At 46.0% G+C, this 24,917-nt stretch overlaps 1 protein-coding gene across 21 annotated transcripts in view; it reads left to right on the top strand.

Moving 5' to 3' along the window:
* CACNA1D (calcium voltage-gated channel subunit alpha1 D) overlaps window positions 1-24,917 on the top strand; it is a 297,961-nt gene that overhangs the window by 212,234 nt on the left and 60,810 nt on the right. For all 21 annotated transcript variants that reach the window (XR_005374892.1, XR_005374891.1, XM_038566156.1 and 18 more), the window contains 15 exons: window positions 1,440-1,600; window positions 2,469-2,694; window positions 2,824-3,031; window positions 5,680-5,800; window positions 8,912-9,026; window positions 9,409-9,478; window positions 10,323-10,389; window positions 11,139-11,286; window positions 13,626-13,755; window positions 17,014-17,073; window positions 19,729-19,835; window positions 21,556-21,643; window positions 22,246-22,353; window positions 22,441-22,493; window positions 24,134-24,280. Coding sequence is in view for 19 of the 21 variants with exons in the window: in XM_038566156.1 (XP_038422084.1) it covers window positions 1,440-1,600; window positions 2,469-2,694; window positions 2,824-3,031; window positions 5,680-5,800; window positions 8,912-9,026; window positions 9,409-9,478; window positions 10,323-10,389; window positions 11,139-11,286; window positions 13,626-13,755; window positions 17,014-17,073; window positions 19,729-19,835; window positions 21,556-21,643; window positions 22,246-22,353; window positions 22,441-22,493; window positions 24,134-24,280 (1,809 nt within the window). In the remaining 2 variants the exon portion in view is untranslated. The remainder of the gene's footprint in view (window positions 1-1,439; window positions 1,601-2,468; window positions 2,695-2,823; window positions 3,032-5,679; window positions 5,801-8,911; window positions 9,027-9,408; window positions 9,479-10,322; window positions 10,390-11,138; window positions 11,287-13,625; window positions 13,756-17,013; window positions 17,074-19,728; window positions 19,836-21,555; window positions 21,644-22,245; window positions 22,354-22,440; window positions 22,494-24,133; window positions 24,281-24,917) is intronic.

Below are 24,917 nucleotides of genomic sequence, written 5' to 3'. Positions count from 1 at the left end.
CTCAGCTTTTCAGGGAGGCCTTTCCTGACTCTTGCAAAGAGCACTTAATGCTCCTGTCTCTTTGCTCCTGTACCCAGGACCCTGAGAATAGCACTTAGGAGGGATTTATAATTGTTATTTGCCCCAGCTTTGCTGCTTTTCAAGGTCAGAGGCCACAGGACAGTGTGCCTTCATCTCTATATATCCAGTGTCTGGAGTCCCATGAGGGGCAGGATGAGAAGTGCCACTGAACTTTAAGAGATGGGACGGTGAGGCCTCCGAGATTTGGGAGACACTCAAGACTTGTCACTACAGCATAAATAGACCTAACACTGGTTCTTTTTCAGACCACCTTACTTGTGTGTACTAAATTATGCATCACAGGAGAAACAGTGGGATTTTTCTACACTAGTCATCATGTTTCTAGCCACTATTACCACTGAAAACTGCATAGCGAGAGCAAGAGCAAAATGCCCTTCTCTTGTTCTAGGTCTTGTTAAAGAGTTGGCACAAGTAATTCTTTGCCTGGTCCCTGGGTTATGTGTTTTCAACATAGCCACGTGGCTGAGTTAGCCAGGGCTGCAGCTTGCACGTAGCCTGGGGATTCCTCTGACCTGGGCCACTAGAGGAAGTACCTACCGCCCCTGTCCATGAGCCCAGCCTGAAAGGGGCCGACATTGCCAATCGGCTGGCATTTTCCTGGGACCTACTTCATTGTTCCATCCTGCAGCAGGGAGGGAATACTTACCCTAATTATAAACCGGAACTGAAAGTCAGTAGAGGACATGCTACTTGTCTGTCTGGCTCAGCTCATTTTATTTGTATGAAAACACAATTCAATATTGGCTCTTCTCCTGAAGGTATATTTTGAGCATCACTAGTTAGAAAGGGCACCTGATGACTCAGTATAAAGACTCATGTCCTACTCAGCTTTGACAAGTGTGCCAGGCTCCAGAGAAACCTCCAAGATTTAAGAAAGGACTAAAAGTTTCCCTAAAATGAGAACTGGGTTGGGAGCACTTTGCTGCCTGATAAATTCTGTACGATGATGGAGATGCCACAAGAGATGTGTATAATAACCCAAACGGCTCTCTGCACGCAGAGTGTGAACAGATCCATGTGCCATATGGTGGGAATGTGAACTGCATAGATGTGTGCAGGCTCACTTTTGCATCTGCAGACAAATCTATGAATATCTAGATTTTTCTAACTGGTTTAAGGACTGTGTATGGCAGATTACGGAGTTGTCTAAAGCCATAGGAAGGAAACTGGTAGCATGATCAGGTCAAGTTGACGCTTGTAAAGTCATGTTTAAAGACCAACATAATTTCTATGCCTTCCTTCCTGTACCCCCTGATCTTTATCTCTAGAGTTAAAGATGATTTATTTCTCCATAATGTCTATTGGGCATGCAGATGCTATGTCTGCCATTCATGGAGTCACGTTTGCTTCTCTCATAGCCGACGCTGGCGTCGCTGGAACCGCTTCAATCGCAGAAGATGTCGTGCTGCTGTGAAGTCTGTCACGTTTTACTGGCTGGTTATTGTCCTGGTGTTTCTCAATACCTTAACCATTTCCTCTGAGCACTACAATCAGCCTGACTGGTTGACGCAGATTCAAGGTGCGAGCAGAGGCTGTTTTCTTTTTGTTCTGATTCTGAATTAGGGCCTCCTGAAGCTGTCCAACTGTAGTTTAATCTTATCTGATCAATGTGTAATGACAGGACATTTCTGGGGGCATAGAAGACAGTGGAACCATCCAGACACAGGCGCAGCCCACGTGGTATGCAGAACGAAGCCCTCTGGGGCCGAGTCTTAACCCTATGACAACCTAGGGTCAGGGAATCTTGTAGTTAGAAGGGACCTCATCTCCCTTCTCCCTGTCCCCACTGGCAACTTTCTTTTCCCACATGGTATTCTTGGCAAGTGTCTGTTGCTCCCTTACCTAGAGAGCCCCAGCAGTGCAGTACAGGAGTTCACCCCCAGACACCATCCATTCTGAGTTTGTCAGTTGTGATCTATGGGGAGGTCCTATTTCTGGCCAGCTCTCCAGCCTGCTGCAGTTAGAAGTGACCTTGATGGACAACTGCTTTTTATATCATGGTGCCCTAAGCAAGACCAGAGTGGCCTTTCTATGACTGAAACAAAAAATATAATACGCTGGTATAAATGCAGAAGCACAGGCTTTTAGGTCTAGAGAGCATCAGAGAGTGTATGGTAAACCGCTCCTCCCCATTTTATAGTCAGTAAAACTGAGGCCCAGAGAACTCAAGGGACTCCTCCAGAGTCCCACAGCTAGGTGGTAGCAGAAGCAGGACTGGAACCCGGCGGACAGACCATAAACATTGGTGCCACATTTCTGTAATGGGGGCCATAGCAAAGACTGGGGCAAGGTGCTAGGGCATTTCCAGCAGAGATTGGTGGGAAGGGGTTCTGAGGAGGGAAGGCGAGTCTGAGCCACGCCCACGATCAGACCCTTTGTCTTTACAGATATCGCTAACAAAGTCCTCCTGGCTCTGTTCACCTGCGAGATGCTGGTAAAAATGTACAGCTTGGGTCTCCAGGCCTATTTCGTCTCTCTCTTCAATCGGTTTGATTGCTTCGTGGTGTGTGGTGGCATTACCGAGACCATCCTGGTGGAGCTGGAAATCATGTCTCCTCTGGGGATCTCTGTGTTTCGGTGCGTGCGCCTCTTAAGGATTTTCAAGGTGACCAGGTGAGAGCGCATGCATCTCGCTGCAGGTGTTTTCTGGCCGGGGGGGTGGTGATCAGCCTCGCCCTGGCCCCCTGATGTCTGCTGTGTCCCGTGGGCGTTCTGTGCTCACAGCCCCATCTTGACTTGTAGGCACTGGACTTCCCTGAGCAACTTAGTGGCCTCCTTGTTAAACTCCATGAAGTCCATCGCTTCGCTGTTGCTTCTGCTTTTTCTCTTCATCATCATCTTTTCCTTGCTTGGGATGCAGCTGTTTGGTGGCAAGTTTAATTTTGACGAAACACAGACCAAGCGGAGCACCTTTGACAATTTCCCTCAAGCCCTTCTGACCGTATTCCAGGTGAGCCCTCGCGAGGAGCCCATGTGAGCTGCCGTCTTGTCCCTCCTCGACCCAGGAAGACAGGATGAGTCTGCCGCGATTAGTGACCTCTGCCCCAATAATGCTCTAACAGACCTTACACCACGGAAGTCGATTGTTGAGCACCTGACTCCAGCTATCCATGTGGCGTGATGTCCTGTGTTTGTAAGACCACTGGACAGATGACAGGATAATAGACCAAAAACTTCTGTTTGATTCGTGAGGTTTCTGTGAGATAGGCTCTAAAATCCTCTTCCTGTTCTTTGTGAATTTTTGATTGCAGGCAAGTTTTGTGATCCTGGCTCACACGGATTTGTGCAAAGAGATGAATTCTAAAGCCCTAATGCTCTGGTGTGTAGTCAGAAGACTCAGGGTGATAAAAGAGTTGTGACAACCTTCTGCCCCTTTGTTTCTCCCTCCTGTCATGTAATGGGGACAGACAGGCTCTGAGCATGTCCATGCCATTAGGGCCTGTGAAGGCCACCAGGCTGAGAAGGAGGAACAGTGGACTCTGCACTCAAAGCAGCAGCCTCCACACGCCACCTGGCTTTAAGCTGTGGTGTTCTAAACTCCCTCTTCCTATGTTTTGAGCTGAAGCCCTTCCTCGAACAGAGTGGCAGATAAATTTTAAAGACCCATCTGCCCTTGTCACTTTTCTCACATTGTCAGTGATTTCCAGAGCCCTGCTGGGGAGGCAGGAAGGTCTGGTAGGAGGGACCATAGACGTGGACATCCAGGTCTCCTGCTGGCTCTTTCAGTGCTCATCCCTGTAACCTTGGAAGGTCATTATTTTTTTGTGAGGAGGAAAAAAAACTAAAACCAAGATACTAGAGATCTATAAGATTCATTTCTTCTCAGTCATTTTGAGGTGAATAGAATTGCTAGCCCTGCGATAGACCATACTTTTTTTGAAATATACTTTAATTTTTAGCCACTGATTAGTTATTTTTTCTCCTTTTTTTTTCAGAGAAACGTTTACAGTGGTGGTAGTTTTTGGTAGTACCCATGTCTGGCACAAAATTCAAATGCTTACAAAAAGGATATAAAGTAACAAATGAGTCTCCTTCCCACCCAGCCACCAATTTCTCCTTCTAGGAGCAACCACCATTGAATAGTTTCCATGTAATCTTTGAGATACATTTGCTTATAGATGTAAATCAATGAACCTACCAACTGACCCACCTCCCAGTGAATGTGATATGATGCAGATGGTAGCTCATCTTACATGCTGTTTTCTGGCTTCTTACCATTTAAAGTGTCCTTAGGAATCTGCCTTTTTGGTCCATAAGGGTTTGCCTCCTACTTTGGATTCTGCACACTCTGTGGCTGTCCCCTAACTTATGTAACTTGTCCCTAGCCAATGAGTATTTCATTATGTCTGGCCTTGGCTTGGTGAGTGACCTCGAACACATACTATGGGCACATGTGTGAACATAGACATGTAGTGTAAATATTCCAGAAGTGGAATTGCTGGTTTGAAGGGTGTATGTCCATTTCCGACGCTGACACTCTTGCCCAGCATCTTCCTCAAAGTAGTGTCAGTCCATCCTCTAGGGATGGGGCATGGATTCTGTCCCACAGCTCACTACTTCTTACCACAATGGGTGTTCAAACTTTTTGATGGTTGTCTGACAGGTGAAAATGGTATCTTATAGCTTTAATGCCTATTTCTCTTCAGGAGTGAACCTGAATGTCTTCATGTGATTAAGAGCCAAAAAGTTCCTTTCCAGGGAATTGCTTTATCTTTTGAAATCATTTGCCCATATTTCTCTTGGGTTGTGAGCCATGACTGTTTTATTTTTTAGGTGTCTAGTTAAGATAGACAATACAGGAACACATATACTCCCTCTCTGGAAGATAGTATGGTTTTATTTTTATTCATTTATTATTTTTTAGATAGTATGTTATTAAAATGCTATTTAGGTTCATCTGATTCTACCCAGATGACAGATTGAGTTATGAGACATCATCAGTAGAGAAAGTTCCATGTGAAATTTCAGATAGCTATTAGTATCTGCTCATGAAGTAGTTTATAAATTTACATGAGAACTTGGAATTCCCTGCTTCTACAAATTCATGGATCTAATTCTCCATTTCTAGAGTAGATTAACCATGTGGAATAGTAGGCAACCATTAAGAAGACTGAAGGCACTTACTGACACAGAGGGTCTCCAGAATATATTGTTGAGTGGGGGAAGGGGTAGAGAAAAGGCAAATGCAGAAAATTCATATAGTATGACATCCTTTATGACTAATAAATCTCAGAAAACAATAGCTACCTCTTTCCTTTGGGTGCGTATCTGTATGTTTATGTACACAAAGGTTCTGGAGAGAGAGGCACCAACGGCATGTGCTGGGGGGGGATGTTAAGAACTGCGGTGTCATCAAAGACTACATAAGTCTTACATGTAGTATTACTTTATTTCCGTGTCAAGAATTAACTCTTGTGTCTGTGTAATTGAAAACAGTTTTGAAAAGTCTACGGGATAACTGATGGATTTGCTGAGTGCAAATGGGGCGGTGAAAGGCAGCTCAATGCAGATTTGGGTGGCTCCTGGGGGGCTGTGGCGGGCCATTGGGAGCTGCAGTCCAGCTGTTGTGTGTGGGTGACCACAGTTTTGGCCTCTTAGATCCTGACAGGGGAGGACTGGAACGCCGTGATGTATGATGGCATTATGGCCTATGGCGGCCCGTCATCTTCGGGGATGATCGTCTGCATCTACTTCATCATCCTCTTCATTTGTGGTAACTGTATCCTTCAAGCTGACCAGGGGCTTTGTCATCATCATTTTTTTTTTGTTTCTCCCTGTCTGAACTACCCTGAGGTGGTGGCAGTGGTGGTGGGTGTGATGGTGGCCACAAGTGGTGGTGATGGTGTGGTAGCAATGGTCGTGGCGGCCTTTGGGGTGGAGAAGTGAATGCCTTTACCTTATTAGCTCAATATCTGTTCTCCTTTACTGTCACTGGGACAGCATAGTGGGATCAGAGTTGCCGTAGGCTTTGAGAAGTGAGCAAGCTGGGGAAGGGAACATGGGACAGCGCATGGGCTATGCCCATCTTCACCCAGCTTGACATCACAGCTTCCTACACAGATCCCAAGGGAAGGCTTAGGGCAGAGGTGGGTTATCCTCCATGCCATCATGCTTGGGAGGTTAGGGGCACATCTGTGTCTCTTAAGACCTTTCCTGACCAGTGGGACCATTGATCATTAGTGACTTGACATAAGCTCCCCGGACCTGATGTGGCTTTGCTGATCTGTACAACTTGGGGGATCAAGTATCCATTGGCTAGCTGCTGTATTGGGCTATGAGCTCTTTTCTGAGTACCCTTTACTCCTTTTCCTTAGCAAAAGGCACTCCCTAATTCTAGACTTCTGCAAATGTGGGTCTCTCTTTCCCTCGATCAAACCCTTTATGACCCTATAACTTTTGGTTGTGTCTTCTTTCTCTCTCTGACCTCCCTGACTGCCACAAGACCTGGCATATGGAACTCTCAGTGAGGGTTTGGCAAAAGAGCAGTTGTACAAACATGTGAATACTACCTCTTGGTCTTTATCTTTTTATTTTAAAGAATTCTCTCTGGATTCTTCTCCTAAGAAGCCCCAGATTCCTTTAGCTCTTCCCCCCCCCCCCCCTTAATTTTCTTGGTTCATTAGTGAGTTGTCTTCTATGCAGAAGCTCTAGTACAAACTTCTAAGGACAATACATAGAAACCCCACTAGTCCCTCAGGCAGCTTGAACACCCCTCCTATCCAGAGATGAGCTCTCCTACCCGATTTTATCCTTATAGCTCCTACTACACGTGGGGGGCCAGCACCTACTGGATTTGGGATGAGTGCTTCTCCATCCCCTCATCTCAACAATAAACTTGTTGAGTCAGGAATCTTTTCTTTGTATTAATCTTTTCTTTTCTTTTCTTTTCTTTGTATTAATCTTTTCTCATGGCTTATTGTGGAGGGTCTTGCACATAGCCCTTGGTAAATGCTTGTCAAATGAACGATCAGTATTCATTTCTTGTTGTACTCTCCTCGATGAACCCTTCAGGCCAGAGCACTATACTGGCTTTAGGTCTGCAGAGAAGTATTCCCTGGCTCCCCTCATTCTGGTTACACGTTGTGGTTTTGTTTTGTTCTGTAATACATATATTACTATCTGAAATGCTTAAGTAGTTTATGTTCTTTCTCCCCCAACTAGAATAGATGCTCCATGGGAGTAGGGATTCCTGTTCATCATGTCCCTAGCACCCAGCACAGTCCCCAGCATGTTGGAGGTGCTTGGGTGTTTTTGAATGAATTCCAAAGTACGCCAGTCTTTAGGAGGGTCCGGGTAATGCCTCTAAATATAGATGATAGGTGTTTACTCTTGAAAACCATTTTATTTATAAACTTGTAAGATTTTTCTATGGTTTGTTACTCTGGATGTCCTTTCCACTACCCAAAAGAGTTTGGTGTCATTGCAAGACTGAGGATACCATATTTATTCATTGAGCTCATTGGTAGGAATTCTCAATTGTAGTTAGTCTTGCACTAATCTCTGCCTGAGCCACGATTACCCCACATGTATCAGAGGAGTGCTCGTGTTACCAAGCCATCACCCAGCCCAGGACAGATTGCTTCCCTGGGCTCATTACAAGCTCTGCTTAAAACATAGTCTAGCATATCAAAGGCATTTTGAAAGTTTTCATAGAATTTGTTCATGGCTCTCTCCTCTTAAAAGACCTGAATAGCTTAGTCAAACACAACATCCTCTGGAAGTTCTCTCATCGCCAGTCCCTTGATAGGTTACGTTTGTGTTACCCAGCTGAGATTTCAGATTGCATAGGCCCTGTGGGACAGTGGTGTGCCTCTCCCATCTCAGGGTTCGTGAGCTCCCACAGTCATGCATGCCAGTGGCCATGCAGCAGCCAGGGAGAAGCATCGTCAGAGAAGGAGCCATCTTGACTTACTTCCCTCTGATCCTTGTGCTTCTCAAAAGTGTATTCAACTGCTGGTGAATAAAAAAAAAACAGGCATCTTCCAGGAGATTTTAGAACCTTTTTCAGAATTTTTTTTTTTCTATCATCCAAGGAAGCCACATATACAACATTATAGGAAGAGCCAAAAACCTGATAGCTTGTTCAGTCACCTCACTTTTTAGGACTTGAAAACATAATATTCAAGCACAGTAGTCAAAGATATAGCTACAGTGGGGCTATTCAAAAGAATAGCTGGGGTACCACCTGGCAATACATCAGTATTTGTGCAGCAAATGAATGAATGAGCAAGTATCTGCAGACTCTGAAGACCATTTCAGATGAAAAAGAACTCAGACTGCCTTGTGCAATCATCATCTTGAATAATGTGTAGTCTTTAAAAGGGTCTATTTTGGAAACCACACCCTGTGTGTGTGTGTGTGTGTGTGTGTGTTATGCATACATGTGTGTTTTAAAAGGAAGAAAAGATACACAAAGCAAAATATAAAACGCATAAAAACACAATGTTCATGTTATAGATTGTTTCATGCAGTGTGTATTATAGCCATAGGTACCTCGGGCTACAGAGACATATGTTTGTGTAAGCACACACATATGCACACACATGAAAGGAAATGTTGAAGTTTGTAGATTTTCATGGGTTTTAGTAAATCTGAATTTTGCTTCTTTCCAGACTGTCTTCTACAACTTTCTAGGGGTTTTTGTTTTTGTGTGTGTGTTTTTGTTTTTTAAGCAGGCGTTGGTCTTCTCATCTTATCAAATGTATACAGCACTAGGGGACAGTCACCTGTTACCAGCCTTCCAGAGCACAGAGGAGGGTGACATTGCCATTGTGGATCACAAGTAGTTGTGTTTAGAAATTGTGTTGTTCCCTTAAAATGTTCAAACTAGATATCCTACTGAATGTCTTCTTGGCCATCGCTGTAGACAATCTCGCTGATGCTGAAAGTTTGAATACTGCCCAGAAAGAGGAAGCTGAAGAGAAGGAGAGGAAAAAGATTGCCAGGTAACCCTGTTTGCATCCATGGATGGAATTTTGGTCAGAACCCAGGCCCTGGGCTCTCCTTCCCTCAAAGCCGAGAGTAGGAGTCACATGGTCTCATGTTTATAGAACCTCTGTGGTTAATTTTGGTGTCATAAAATAAATGATGCCTTCAATGCTGATGAGCTCTTGCATGAAAATTTTAATGAGATGATCTATGTAATGAAGCCAGTACACCATGGTGAACGGGAAGCTCTGAGTGTGAGTTGTGCTATGTTCTTACTGTTACAGTTGTTTCCAATTAAATTCTGTCCTTCATCAGGCCACTGTTGATTCAGGATCTGGATTAGCATTTTTATGCATAGAAATATGGCTATTTGGTTTCTCGTGTTCTTTTTCCCTGTAGAAAAGAGAGCCTGGAGAATAAAAAGAACAACAAACCAGAAGTCAACCAGATAGCCAACAGTGACAATAAGGTATATATCCTGAAATAATTCTCTCCTTTTTGTTTATAAATGAATCTGTTGATACTGTCATTAGATACCATTTACACCACGAGAAGTACTCCGTGTGATACTTGGTGTGAGAGTGTGGCACACCATTGTAGACGCTGGCTTCTCAGGGGGATTCTGGATGAATTTAAGCGGCTAGCTGGTTATTAATCAGTGTTTCACCAAATAACCAGTATGACATGTATCTGACTGGGGGACCACTTATTTTTTCTTTATTGAAATTGTGTCATGAGACCTGACGTGTTAGTATCTTCTCAGTGGGGTTTCAAGTAGAGGATTGTTAATAGATGTCTGCCTCCAGAAGGAATCTTGGAATTGGAGGTCTGGGTGCACAGGGCTATGCTGTCAAACTTCATCCCACTCAGGAAAGCTCTGGATTTTTCATTTGTCTATTCCTTAAGTCAGTAAATACTTAGAGTGGTTACTGTGTGGCAGATACTGAGGATCAGCGATGAACAAGACCGATGAGGTCCTGTGTGCATGGAGCTCCCATTCCAGCAGGGAGACAGGAATCTGCTGTGCAGTTACCATACAGCATGTGGGACACTGTTGGGTAGAGAGAGGCATGGCTGGTGCTGGCTAGCCATGGCTGGGAAGGAGTTAGACCCACTTTCTCCTCATCTGCCCCCAGAGCTATGTCTTAAGCAGAACCATCACTGGGGACACCTGTCCATAGGCATGCATGCACTTATGTGCAACAGAGCTTCTCTCCCTGTACTGAATGGCAGGGCTGAGTCTATACTTTGGTCCTCTGCAGTGCACTGAAGTCAGAGTCTCCCCTCCTCTCAAGACCTCTCTGTCATCCTAGGTTACAATTGATGACTACCGAGAAGAGGATGAAGACAAGGACCCCTACCCACCTTGTGATGTGCCAGGTACGGTGACAGGTGTCACTGAGGCCAGTGACAGGCTTTCAGTTCATGTGTGATATAGTGTGATCAGAGGCTCAATCTGTGGCTGGCCAGCCCAGCTGGGGTGATGGTGGATGGGGAGGCTGCTGAGGCCACGGGGCCAGTCCCCTTGTGGAGCAGTTAGCCTTTCTTTTTTTCTCTTGGTCCCCCGGGTAGCTTACATAATCCAAAATCCAGGTTGTGGGGAGAGAAAGTGTGAGTGGATCAAGGCAAGCCCCACTTGTCCTGAGAAATCTTTCTAGGAGGCAACCAGACATTCCTACTGTTATTACTGCTCACCTGACCCTTTCACATTTGCTGGTGCCTTTATTGGCTGATGTAGCAGAGACTGTGGGGGAGGGGGTCAGGGGGTAGGAATGGTTGTGTGTGGCTTGAAGTCTCACGCACAGTTTTTCAGGGTGAAGCTGAGCAAGGCTACTGGGGAAACAGCTGGGTACTGGGAGTTATAGCAGTGAGAATCCCACTGGCAGTACCCTCTACCTGTGCTTAGATCTGGAACTGCTGGGAACCTTCTTTCCAGTACTGCACACACTCACAGACAGGCACGCTTCTCAGCCCTTCACAGGAACTCAGTCCATATTCGGAAGGGTTTTTATTAATGTAAGCTAATAGATGTGAAAGTTTGCTCTCTATATGAAATTGCGAACAATAATTCAAACCCAAATGCAATCGTGTTATTTTGTGCCTATAAAAAAAAAGTGTCTCATTTACAGTAGGGGAAGAGGAAGAGGAGGAGGAAGAGGATGAACCTGAGGTTCCTGCTGGCCCCCGTCCTCGCAGAATCTCAGAGTTGAACATGAAGGAGAAAATCGCCCCCATCCCCGAAGGAAGTGCATTCTTCATTCTGAGCAAGACCAACCCGTAAATACTCAGTTTCTGATTTCATTGCTGCTGTGTCTCACCTGTCACCCTCCAGATTGCTCGAGGGGATGCTGCAGATGGGGTAAAGGAGGGTGGTTCACAGCCCTTCTCTGTGCCTTTGCGTTGGAGTCCCTGAGTCCTTTCTGACCCCTCTCTTGCCCCAGCCTGCCTTTTTCCTCTGTCAGTCTCTTCCTGGCTGTCCCATTCCTGTATGGAGGTGCTGTTAGGATTATGACTGGCTCCGAGGAGAGGTGCCATCCCAGACTCTCCTCCCCCTTAGCCCCTGTACTAGTCAGAGCCCATGGCTCAGGTGTCCACGGTTGTCACCTGTATTTTCCATCCAGAGGACCCTTTCTTCATGAGCGGGCCCTTTTGTTGAGTTGCTCTGAGGATGATAATTTTGTGACCAAGTTTCGCATAGCATCTTCATTTTGAGATCCAGTTTAGTTGGTCACCTGTTCCCTACTGGGTTTTATGGCGATGAAGTGATATTGTTCACTGATATTTTATAGGTGGTAGCTATTCAATTCAGCCCTATGATGCTTAAAATAGCATTTCTCATGTTAAATTGATACGGTACTCACCAGGAGCACGGTACTTACAAGTACTGCAAGAGGATGACATTTATTTACTAGCTGGTTTCTAGGTTTTAAATCATCTGAGACAGATGGCATACCAGGGGGAATGAATAGCTCCTGGAAAGGTTTCTAGAATTATAGAAGCATTTCTTGACTGCCAGAGAAGGACGCTGTGGAATTCACAGTCCCCAGGGAGACATAGGTGGGAAGCAAGGCTGCAGTCCTTAGTAACTTGAGGATTTGATAGTAGTTTTTATAGCTCATTACTGTTGAGAGTTTGAGTATCTCTTTATTTTAAAATTTAAAAAAAAGATTTTATTTACTTATTGGAGAGCATGAGCCAGAGGGAGGGCAGAAGGAGAAAGACTCCCCACTGAGTCTCCCTAGCCTGACTCTGGGCTCAGTCCCAGGACCCTGAGGTCAAAATCTGAGCCCAAAAGCACATGCTTAACTGAGTCACCCAGGCACCCCTGGGTGTCTCTTTAAAAAAAGATACTGAGCTGATGTTACTGACGCCTACAGCTCACTGGGTCCACATATTTTGAAGGAATGGATTGACGTCCCCCCAAAGCTGTGAACACTCCTGCACTCACTGCTTTGGATCGTTCCCCCAGACTCACCTGCTAACAGCTTGCAAGCCCTCCCAGGGCACATCCCAGCATGAAGCAGCCCCAAAAGGGAGATTTCTCATAAACTTGACTCTAGTTTTGAAAGTGAAAAAGGAAAATATTTTCAAGGGAAAATATGAATGTACTCTGTAGGCTAAAAATTAAATCTTTCAATTCTAAAATCAAACGTTGAGGTTAAGGGTAGTCTGGCATAATTAGCCCTTGGGATCTCAGGGGCAACAGGACTCTGAAGACTCTGTCACATGGTTCATAAGATCCCTATACAATTCTTGCATGATACAACTTTCACTCCACTTTCTTAGGTGTGCTTGTGGGTTGACTCCAAAGTTTAAAAACAAAAACAAAAAGCACTTATGATGGAATCTCCATATAACAGGAGATTTTACCAGCCCGTCTACTACATTTTCATACAGCCAGGCTGCAGTGTAAAAAAAGGGGTTAGTCTCCTTTTTAAGTTTTAATTCTTAATTGAAGTCTAGTTGACATACAATAGCCTATTGGTTTCAGGCACACAGCATAGTGATTTGACAAGTCTGTACATTGTGCAGTGCTCACAACGATAACATTATTACAATATTATTGATGATATTCCCTATGCTGTACTTTTCATCCCCGTGACTTGTTTATTTTATAACTGGAAGTTTGTACCCCTGGATCCCCTTCACGCATTGCTCTCATTCTTGTGAGCTGTTGCAATGAGCTCTGAGCTCAGATTCCTTCCTAAGGCAGGGAAAGGAAGCCACTTGGCTTCATGTCCTAGTGGGAAACTGTTATCGTCCTGCTGGATTGGAAATCTCCCTCAATCCTTACTAGCTGCATCACCTTAACACATTTCAAATGCTTAAGCCTCAGTTTCTGCACTTGGAGCAGGACAATAATACCCACTTTTAAGGACTTGATGAATGATGTCTATGGAGCCCCCACACAGAGCTGTGGCACTGTGGGCCTTTGGGGTCTGCCTTCTGGGACTTTGCAGGGGCTCATAGTCAAGTGGCTCTGGTTGGCCAGGTGCGAGCACGGGTAGCACAGCAGACAGCTGTCCTCTGCCTGACGTGTCACCACGAGTAGCCCCAGCATGCAGAAGGCCCTGGCCCTGCCCAGGGCTGTGTCCATGCAGCGGCTTTCCCCACAGGATCCGCGTGGGCTGCCACAAGCTCATCAACCACCACATCTTCACCAACCTCATCCTCGTCTTCATCATGCTGAGTAGTGCCGCCCTTGCCGCTGAGGACCCCATCCGCAGCCACTCCTTCCGGAACACTGTAAGCCACAGAGCAGGGACAGGTGGGCGGGTCTTCCGCTGGGACGAGCACCGGTCACTCAGGCAGGGCTAAAGGGTAGAGGAGGCTTCTCATGCACCTGGAGGCATCTGGTATTTCGGGATGTGAGTGCCAGGCGGGGGGATTTGTCTCATCACGACAAACCTGTTTTGAATCCCATCCACTACACTTCATTTTAAATACTCTGCAGTAACTTAAAGTGCCTTCAGGGCCCCTCTTCTCCTCCTCTTCGTTCCTTGCTGCCAACGCCCTGCCCTCTTTTAGCCTCCCTGATCAAATTCACATCCACCCCTATTTTAAGGTTTCTGCCCACTTGGTAGCATCCAGCAGGAGAGAAATTAGGAGTGGAATCAGGTATGTCACGTGCCCAGAAGCTCTCATTTAGGGACATAGGCTGAAATTCACAGAGCAACTTGGTTTCATTATTGGGGGAAACACAAGTGGCAGGGGGGCCATGGTGTGTGGAACTGAATGGTGCAGTGGAGAGGTAGAACTATGTTTTGGTGGGGCCAGGGAGGGGTTTTACAAAGAAAACAAGTTGACAGTTAAGGTTTCTGTTATCAGTTTTGTACTTTAGGGAGAGCACGCTTCCACTGCATCTGTGCTATACAGAAACTAGTTTCTCAAATAGTTCTTGCCTCTAAGCAGCCCCATCCTAACAGTTCAGTTCATTCAGCACTGAGAACAAAGACCAACCCAAAGGTGACATCACCACTTCAGAAGACTGGCAGTCTGTTGATTGCTCTGGCCTTGATACTATAGTACAATTTCAGGTGATGATCAAGGAAACCCAGAGGAGGGAGGCCTGCAAGTGTGCATGCGCGGCCATTTAGCATTGCTGCCTGGTTAGTACCTCCCTGGGTACCTCAGATTTTGAGAGATGGGAGGATTCAGACAAATCACCAGATCAGTGTCCCAGGATTTGGGTTGAGACCATCAAGCCTTGTGCTGTGTCTTTTCATTTCCAGTGCTTTTGGTTTGAAGCTTGGCAGACCTGATCTATCAGATTGATAAAACATGGGCGCTCTGCTATGCAGATGTTAAAGAACTTCCTTCCTAAGGCACATATTGGTGTTGATGTAAAGACAAAGGCCACGGACGTGTCTTAATCTGCACTCACAGATCAGGGCTTGCGTTAGAGGTTCTGAGACCGTCTCTATCTAAATGTTCAAACGGAGTGAAGACCTCGGTGTCATTGAGCTCCATCACAGAAAGGAAGCACAAGAGGAAGAAGCTGTTTGGAAAAAAAAAATACCATTATTGACAGACTAGGTCAGGAGCTAGTCTAGAACACAGATTGACAAGGAGTTAATTGACATGGGGCCTCATGTTCTTATTTTTTATTTTGATTACTTCCCCATGAGTTTATTTCCCGGCTGCTCTTTCCAACAACGTTATTGTTCTTTTTAAACAGGTGTGTGTGTGTGTGTGTGTGTACGTGTATTGCTTGTCAAATACTACAGTGTTGTGGTGAGAATGCTTAACATGAGATCTACTCTCTTGATAAATTAAGTGTACGAGCCAGCATTCTTAATGGTAGACACTGTTGTACAGCAGATCTCCAAAACTTACTCATCTTGCATGTCTGATACTTTATACCTGTTGAACATCTTCCCATTTCTCTCTTCCCTGGCCCCTAGCAACATCCACTCTACCTTCTGTCTAAGGGTTTGACTACTTTAGATACCCCCTGTAAGTGGACTCAAGCAGTGGTTTTGTTGTTGTTGTTGTTTTTACCTTAGCTGAGTTATTAGTAAACGAGTAAATGAACAAAGAATAACTTGAATCTGAGAGCTTTGACCTTCAGCACCAAGTTGGGTTGTTGGTATGTGGGCAGTGATGTCTGCCTTGACTACATGGGTGCTTTTCAACATGAACGGTCCTTCTGTGACCTAGTATGTTACAAAAGGTTTCCATCAAGATCTATAAATCTCAAAACAGAAATGGTTTGGACAATGACTACTCTCTGGAGAACTTCAGCTGAGGACAGTTGGCCTTTGTAGCAGGAGCCCTCCCTGACTGTGGTGGAGCAGTAAAGGGCTCCCCTGGGCTGGATCCCATCCTTGAGGGCCTCTCAACTAGCATTTTGCAGACCTCATTCCTTGCCCAGCCATGCTGTGACCAGCTGTGTGGCTTGAGCAGCTGCCCCCTGACCCTTTCCCAGCATCCTCATCTGTTACCTGAAGGGAGTTGGTCTGCGAGGTCTCCACAGTCTGTTTAGCTCTGATCTCTTCAGTTCTTTCAAAGCCATAGAGCATAACTGTGAAAAAGAACAGCAGCCAAGAAGGCCTCTGTAAGTGGCAGTCTTGGCTGCCATCTTTGTGGTTGAGGGTCCCCTGTGAGCATCCTTAGTTGAGCAGTCAGATTCTTGCCACCCCCCCCCCAAACCCCCTGCACCACTCACCTGCCCACCCAGTAGCTCTGAGAAGATGCAGAAACCCAGGAAGAGTTCTCTGAGCAGGACTCAGTGGGGGAGTAGATGGCATTTTCAGGAATACTGATAAAATAGCCTGGACTAATAATTCAAAGGCCAGGTCAGTCTGTTCTTTGAGTGTGCCCAGCTAAGTAAAAACCAAACAAGATCCCAGTGCTGGGGGAGAGCAGTGTTAGATATGGAGCAGAGGCCAAGAGTTTTACAAGTTACTTTATAAGTAAAAATACAAGTTCACTTGCAAAGTAAGACTCTTCCCTGAGGACTTCTCCAGCCCTGCACCCCAGTGAAGAAAGGGCATTTACTCCCTGATGACACGGGCTGGAATTGGAAGGGGCATGTGGAAGCTTTTGGCCCCACTGGATGCCATTTACACCTTTATTTACATTTCTCCACCTATCCAAAGCTAAGCTAGATGACAACCTATTTCATTGAGCCAAAAACTGTTAAAAATCCAAAATGGATATAAGCCTCCAGTCTGTCTGTTGTCACCAGTTTGTCAATGCGGTGCTCCGATGAGCAAAGGTTATTAATAAAGCGCTTGTAGAAATGAACCTCTGTCCATCCGTGACAGGAGACAGGGAAGAGAGCCCACATGAGTGGTTGAAGGAGGTAAGTCCCCAGATGCTCTTTGTTGGTCGCAAAGAGGAGCTGCAAGCAGCCAGGTGGGCGCACCTGCCCCCAGAGTGGCGGGCCTATCCCTGGAGAACGGGTGTCTGACTGCATGCAGGGGTCCTGCCTGGGGGCGTGCAGCTGTCAGAGTTTGTCCGGATGCCTGTTTCTTATGTCCAACATGTTGTACCTTGCAGATACTGGGTTACTTTGACTATGCTTTCACAGCCATCTTTACTGTTGAAATCCTGTTAAAGGTAATGGCTTTTTCATTGATCCTCATATACTCTAAAGCAGCTGTAGCAATAATAGTTGCAATTCTTTGTTTACCTTCCAGATGCTAGGTTATGCAGATTATGTCTTCACTGGTACTTTTGCATTTGAGATCGTTTTGAAGGTAACAGGTTCCACAGCAGTGTGTCTAAGGGGCCCGCTCCTGTGTGACACACGGCAAAGAAGCGTGAAGTGCTTTTGACTATATTTATTTTTTGCCTTCTGTGATCAAGCTACACTTTTATTTTTTTTTTAAACCAAAGGATTTTTTTTCCTGTAATCATTCAACTTGTTTTTGCTGTTTCTTTTTAACCTTTAAGTGCATGTAGGAGCAACTTTGGCTTCATAATAGTGACTGGAAATATTTTGCTCCTCTTTAAACATATCCTCTGAAATTTGTCATCTGATAACAGATACATCACTTTGTGTGAACCTTCTTCCACCTTTCCTGACCTCAAAGTCAGAGGAAAAGCACTTATCCTATGAAGGGAATGTATCTCTCTTCATTTCTTTGATTGAACTGTTTTCAGTGGCCTGAAATAGTAACACACTATTTTCTTGCAATGGGATTTGCAAGATAACCCGGGTCTATTTGCGTTGAGATATTTTGTATCTGTTTTGATGGATGGGCTTACATTTATGCAAACAAAAAGGGCACCCTTTGGACGGGGCACCCTAAATGTACTGCCCATGCATGAGCTCACAGTTGCCATTACTGCATGTGGTTTGTGGACTAACTGTGAAGGCCACCTGGGGCGAGCTCATTCCCTGTGCACTCAGAGGTCCGAAGACCCGCAGCAGACAGCCGAGAAGCCCCCTGACTCACTAAGTGGCATGGGTCATTGCAGTCCCGGGACAGCGTGACCTTTGACAACGGTCAGAGCAATCATCTGCTAGTGCGAACACAAGCTGGGAAATTTTCACTACAATTTTCTTTTAAACCATTTTGAGTTTTTATGTGTGCATCTCAGGGGGAAAAATGCATTTTATGTTAGACTCCTGTGAAACTTGGGCTCTTTATAAAACCTTTTATAAAATGAAACCTCGATGAACTTTGTTGGGGAATGGGGTACTTCGAGTTACTTTCTTTTATTTTTGTTTAATGATAACATCAGCACAAAACCAACCTCTGTTTAAACTTTTGTTAAAAGTCTAAAAATTCATATTTACTTTCCTGCCTTGAAGCCAGTAACTGTGGCTGACAGTTCTCAGTGAGAACCGTACCAGGTTAGCAATTCTAACAGCGTCACTATGGTGAGGAGCACAGACACATAATACACAGGGGTTAGAGGTCAAGGACACTCACCCTGCCTCTATTTGATTCCCTGAGCTGCCTTTTTTTTTTTTTTTTTTTAAGTTTCCTCAAACTGAATGGGGGACATGCTCCACTTAATCTGTTAGCCTGGTTCATCGAGGTTTTATTTTACTTCCCATATTTTTTAGTTGTTAAATGAAGACAGTTATTTTCGGGTGCGGGGGCAAATGAGATACAGGGTTATTTAAAAGAAATAAAAAACAATTAATGCTTTTAAATTTCTGGATATTTGCCTCAGTGGCTTACAATCTTCTAACTTATTCTTCGTTTTAAAGATGTGTTAGAGGGTGTGGAAAACAAAACTTAAAGCCAGAAAGATTCAGAGAATGGAGATTTGTCAAGGAGCATCTAGCTTCTGCAGTGGTGGTTCCTGCTAGCCGTGGGAAGGCCCGGGAGGCTATGTGACGATTTAGTTGAACCATATCGAAAAATAAAAATTGCCATTATTATAGGTCAAGAACAGTGGCGTGTTGGCAATTTCATATGGTTCGGCGTAACAGCTTCCCGACTTTAGCTCTCCTATCCTGGACTCACCTGAGCCTTCAACTTTTTTTCTTTTTTTAAATGCACAATGAACTCTATGTACTTTACTGTTTTTACTCTGGAAACTTCCTCAATAAACTTTTGCATTGCCAGTAGGCACCTCTCTGGAGCACCCGTGGTGTGGGTGCCTGGTGCATGTGGCATATGACTCCAGAGCTGGGTGACTGCCTAGGGGAGAGGCCTGTGCAAGCTTCCCGACCACACCTTGCACATGATCGAGTCACTGGACTTGGAGGTGCCATTTAAGCTGGGTCTCGCTGAGTGCCATTAGCAGCAGACAAGGGCCCACCTGGTAAAGTGACGCAAGTCTCTCTGAACAGAGCCTGTGAGCACTGGAGCTCCAGTGCTTTTGCCAGCCCCACTGGGAAGACATGCTGGGGTGACAAAGGCTTTCCTGGGGCCTCAGGGGCCAGAGCTGGCATGTTGCGGGGCACCCAAGTTATCTGTGCAGCTATGACATCCTGATGAGCAGGGCCATGTGGAAGCCCTTCTGGGACAGGCTCTTTGGACCTGCCCATGCTGGATTCCTACGTGCAGTTTGTCCTCGCTGGAATGGAGTCTAGACTGGTCTCTTCTTTTGAAATATATCTGAAATAACCTTCCCTTTTCCATCTTTGAACAAATATTTGGTTGCTCAGCCCTGTTGGTTTACATTTCTGGCTTCCTAATGCATGCTTGTTAATAAAGTCATACTTTTCTCAAGGTCTTGTAAAGAGCCCAGGTTTTGTTTCTTCTGAGAGGAAAAAAAAAATCCATAAATCACTCATGCTTCTGTTTCTAGATGGCGACTTTTGGAGCTTTCCTCCACAAAGGGGCTTTCTGCAGAAACTACTTCAATCTGCTGGATATGCTGGTTGTTGGGGTGTCACTGGTATCATTTGGGATTCAGTAAGTATTCTGGGGTGAGTGTGGGAGTGTGAGCAGAAGACTGTTGGGTAGGGTGGTTTATGTGAGGAATTTTAATGTAAGTCATAAAGGCCTGGCATTATTTTAACAATTACATTAAGTTACCTGGGAAAGCTTGATTTGTACGCTGGAAAGCATTGGGACAGTTCATGCCTTCTCCTGCTTTTCTCCATGCCCCCGCCAGGTTGGAATTCTTATTCTGTGTGATATTTGCTTTCAACAGAGAAGTCTTGATGAGAGAGAAGGAAGTCAGATTCTAGCTTGGGTCCCTCGAGGACCTTAGTTCTCATACGAGGTAGAAGAGGGCCTCTGGGGGCCCTTTCAGCTTGGATATTGAAGGCTTCTTCCTCAATCTCCAGGATATGTCAGCTGCCATGACCCCTTCCTCTTGGCTTCTACAATTTTCAGCTAGGAGGGGCAGATGCTATAAGTTAGGGCCCTAGGGCCTTTCCATGGCCTTTACAGATGCCCCAGCAGCACACTGCCTGCCTATTCGACCCAGGGGTCTGGGGCAGAGGCTCCAGTGGGAACATCCCACAGTGGCCATGCTTCCCTGCTGATTTTTTAAAAAGATTTTATTTATTTATTCATGAGAGACACACAGAAAGGCAGAGACATAGGCAGAGGGAGAAGCAGGCTCCCCAGGGGGAGCTCAATGTGGGACTCAAGCCCAGGACCCCAGGATGCTCAACCACTGAGTCACCCAGATGCCCCTTTTCTGCTGATTAGAGGTACCTATGCTCAGGTGATGGCCATCAGTACCCCATATGAGAACAGGTGCTCACCTATGACCTCTGAGCCTAAGTTCAATGGAGAGGCTGCATCCCCCTCAGGAAATTAAAGACCCGTACCTGAGACAGTCCTCACCTCCTACCACTGCCCAGGGGGAGGGAGCCAGGAGTTACAGCTGGAGGGGACATTCTCACAGCATCTTTGTAGCTTCCAGAAATTCCCAGCTGCACCTACCTTCTCCCTGCAGCCCTTGTCACTGCCTTCCAAGCATGTGTTCCAGCCACCTGCAGGGCCCCATCAGCTGCGTTCTCCCACTTGGGGCCTTTCTAGTGCAACTCCCTCTGCCTGGAGCCCCTTCCCCCTTTTCTAGCTAACCTGCCCCTCTCCCTGGGACTCACCTGGCTACCACCTCCCAGGCTCCCCTAGGATGTGCTCTCCTGGCAGTGCATCCTGCATCCTGTCCATTGTCCGCTCCACCACACAGGCGGTGATGGGGTCTCTGCCACCCAACATTTAAGTAGGAGGCTGGAGAAGCCCAGCACAGAGCAGGTCTCCCTACTTAGAAAGCAAAACCCACCAAACAAGACCACAGCCTAAAAGCCAAGGACTGCCTAGCATTTACATAGAGTGAAAACAACAAAGCAAATTCCTAAATCATGACACACAAGTAAGGGCTGGAATGGAGTCTAGACTGGTTTCTTCTTTTGAAATATATCTGAAATAAGCTGCCCCTTTTCCATCTGTGAATGCCTATGGGCCTGGCCCAGGATGGGCTGTGGAGTGTGTACAGGACAGAGAAAGACCCATGTGTGAGAGTGTGTGTGTATGTGTGTGTATGTGTGTGTCACAGTGGGAGGTGAGCTCAGCTCCACGTGGGCAGTCGTCCTACAGTGAAGACCACCTGCAATAATTTCAAAGTATTTTATCCGACTGTAATACACCCTGCCTTCATTCTTTGCTCTTTCCTTAGATCCAGTGCCATCTCCGTTGTGAAGATTCTGAGGGTCTTAAGGGTCCTGCGGCCACTCAGGGCAATAAACAGAGCAAAAGGACTTAAGGTTTGGGCGTCTGCCCTCTGGGCCAAGCTACTTTGGTTGGGGCCAGAGGTGGGCTGAGGCTTGATAGGTTTTACAAGGTTATACGTTTGGAAATCGCATTTCTAACCAGTGACACTGCCTCTGGCAAGTGCTGAAAGCATTTTACGAATGATTATCTTTGTTAATTTATTTTTATTAATGTGATTACTGTATATTTTTAAAATTATTAATATTTTCTCGGGTTTATTTTGGTCTTTAAATCTATTTTCATGCAGGTTGTGTAAAAGGTCAGAGGTTTTGCATTTTCCGGAGTCCATCTATGGGGGGGGGGGGCAGGGGTCCCTGTGGACCTGTGTGCCAGGCAGTGCTGTGCCCTGTAGTGTTTCTTTGGACTAAACCATTTTGGAGGAAACCAGGGAAGGGACTGGTCTACAGGGGTGCTTCTCCCTGGTGGCCACAATGCACCAGGGTCTCCCCACAGATAACTACCTGAAAAACCAGTGCAAGGGAACGCAAAGTTGGAAAATCATATAAAAATGCACATAAACATAGAAAACCTTGGCTAGTATTAGCTCACCCCGAGACTCAAACAACAGAGGCAGATAACGCTCCTCTCTCCCCAGCATGTGGTCCAGTGTGTCTTCGTGGCCATCCGGACCATTGGCAACATCATGATCGTCACCACCCTTCTCCAGTTCATGTTTGCCTGCATCGGAGTACAGTTGTTCAAGGTACGGCGAATGTGCCTTCTGGCATGAAGCCCAGCTGATCACTTTGCAGGAAGCCTGCATTTGACTGCCCATCTGTTTTATATGTAGGGAAAGTTCTATCGCTGTACAGATGAAGCCAAAAGTAACCCCGAAGAGTGCAGGTGAGTGTCCTGAATGTGAGAGTGGGGAATGAATGAGGAAGAATAGAAAATTTCAAGGATCTGACTGTGCTCACATTGCACAAGTTTTCATCATGGACTGCAAGAGGCTTGTGTGCTCAGCTCATGGCTGGAGAGATTGGGGGGGGGGTTCATTTGAGATGACATTCACAGATCATGAAATTAATCATTTTAAACTGTGCAATTTGGTGACATTTAGTACAATCAAACTGTGATACAAGCATGGCCTCGATCTAGTTCCAAACCTTCATCACCCCCAAAAGAATGGAGAGATGGCTTTTGGTGTTTGCCATAGATTCTCTAAATGGGGAGAAGGAGTGCCCTAAAACCTAAAATAACAATTATGAAATGCCCCAGAGAGCCCCTCCTTCCAGCCGCTTGGAGAATTTTTTCCCAAACCAGAACTCAAAGCTCAACTCTCTGGCATTCCAGAGCTGGCTAGCCCCTTCCGACAGGTTCTCCAGACTACCTTTCTCCCCATACTCCCAACACCCACATTTGGGCATATTTTTCTTCACAAGAATGGACAGAAGAGAGACAAGGTGGGAAACACCTGTGTCTCTTATCCCAAGATGTCCAGAAGAATGTGAAGCAAGGCATGGAACCACTGCCCAGAGTTGTAAGACCATATAGTCCGTGTTTCCCTATTCCTTGGGTATGGCACCACTGAGGTCTGGCTGCTGGCATTGCTCACAATTGTTTGGGGTTTCTTTTCAACAGACGGTGCAAGTCAGAGTGTGCCAGCTGCACGGTGACTGGTTGTGCACCACCAGGGCCACCCTCCATGTAGGCTGTGGGGCGGGGGTGCCTCCTGCCATGGAGCAGCATGGGAACAGACAGAAGACCCCTTCTCTTCTCTCCCTAAGCCCCTTCCCTCCCCCCTCTGTGGCATAAAGGCATTGGCCCCTTTCCTGAAATGAAATTCAATGACAAATATTGTGTACCAGAAATTATAGAATTATCTTAACAAGGAAAACTGGGAGTATTGTTAGTACAAAGAGAAGGAATTTGATGACAACCAAAACGTAGATAAGAGGATACCCAGGTGGGGGTGGGGGGCATGTACCTGGGTGGCTCAGTGGTTGAGCATCTGCCTTTGGCTCAGGTCATGATCCCAGGGTCCTGGATCGAGTCCCATGTTGGGTTTCCTGCATGGAGCCTGCTTCTCCCTCTGCCTGTGTCTCTGCCTCTCTCTCTCTCTCTCTCTCTCTCTCTCTCTCTCTCTTCTCTCATGAATAAATAAATAAAATCTAAAAAAAAAAAAAAAAAAGGATACTTGGGCTTGTTTGTTCCCCAGAGCTTATGGAATTCTCCAGGCCAGAGCTTCTGATCCTTCCATATATGCTTTGAGCCCATTTATATGTTAGAGCATTTATTATTCTGTAGGTTTCATTTGTTATCAGGCATGTGCTGAATGTCTGCTTAGTGGCTCTGGAGGATACTTAACCTTAGTAGGTACTCGATGATTATTGGAATCTTAGAGTAGATTAAATGCAGGGCAACAGGATGACAAACATGCTGGCGGGCAGACTGAGCATGATGGTGCCTGTATGTGGGCTTGGGGCCGCTGGGACTGATTTCATGTCAAGCCAGGATAAACCCACACTTCTCTTCCTCTCTAGGGGGCTTTTCATCCTCTACAAGGATGGGGATGTTGATAACCCTGTGGTCCGGGAGAGAATCTGGCAAAACAGCGATTTTAACTTTGACAACGTCCTTTCTGCTATGATGGCGCTGTTCACGGTCTCCACGTTCGAGGGCTGGCCTGCGTAAGTATGGAGAATGCCTATTCCTAGTGCTCCTGTGTGCCGGACACAGATGGCTGCCGACACGTCACGTCTTTCACTGGCCCACTCGCTCGCTCACACATGAAGCGTGCTGTTGGTACAGCTCCGTGCGATGTGCTGGGTTAGCAGTGGGAGAAACGCTTGGCTCAACATGTTCCTCCCTTCGGGGACCAAACCTAGTCAGAGTATCACATAGTCCAATCAGACAGGAGGGCCTACTGTGTCGGAGATGCACAGAGTAGGGTTCTGAAGAATGGCTGGGATTTTGATGAGTAAAGCTAAAACACACACACACACACACACACACACACACACACAAGAAGAAAGAAGGGAAAATACAAAAGGAAAGTCTCTTGCACCTTTGGTGCTCTGTGCTCTGATGCCCACCCCAGCTCCTGCCCCTGCCACTGGAGCATACATCCCTCAAGAGGCCCCAGTGTCAAGTTGCCATGCCCAGAGGAACTGCAGAAGGTGGATGAGTCGGTTCTCTCGGGTTGGCGGAACTCTGGATGCATGGGAGAGTCGGAGTTATTTAAAGGAGATCCTGTGGAGTAATAGGACAGTTGGATGGGGTTTGTTCATTAGGGAATTGGGCTGGGGAGCAAAGAGGCAGGAGTAA

The sequence above is a fragment of the Canis lupus genome, chromosome 20, assembly GCF_011100685.1.
Source record: "Canis lupus familiaris isolate Mischka breed German Shepherd chromosome 20, alternate assembly UU_Cfam_GSD_1.0, whole genome shotgun sequence".
Lineage (NCBI taxonomy): Eukaryota > Metazoa > Chordata > Mammalia > Carnivora > Canidae > Canis > Canis lupus.
This window is presented reverse-complemented; position numbering and strand designations above follow the sequence as displayed.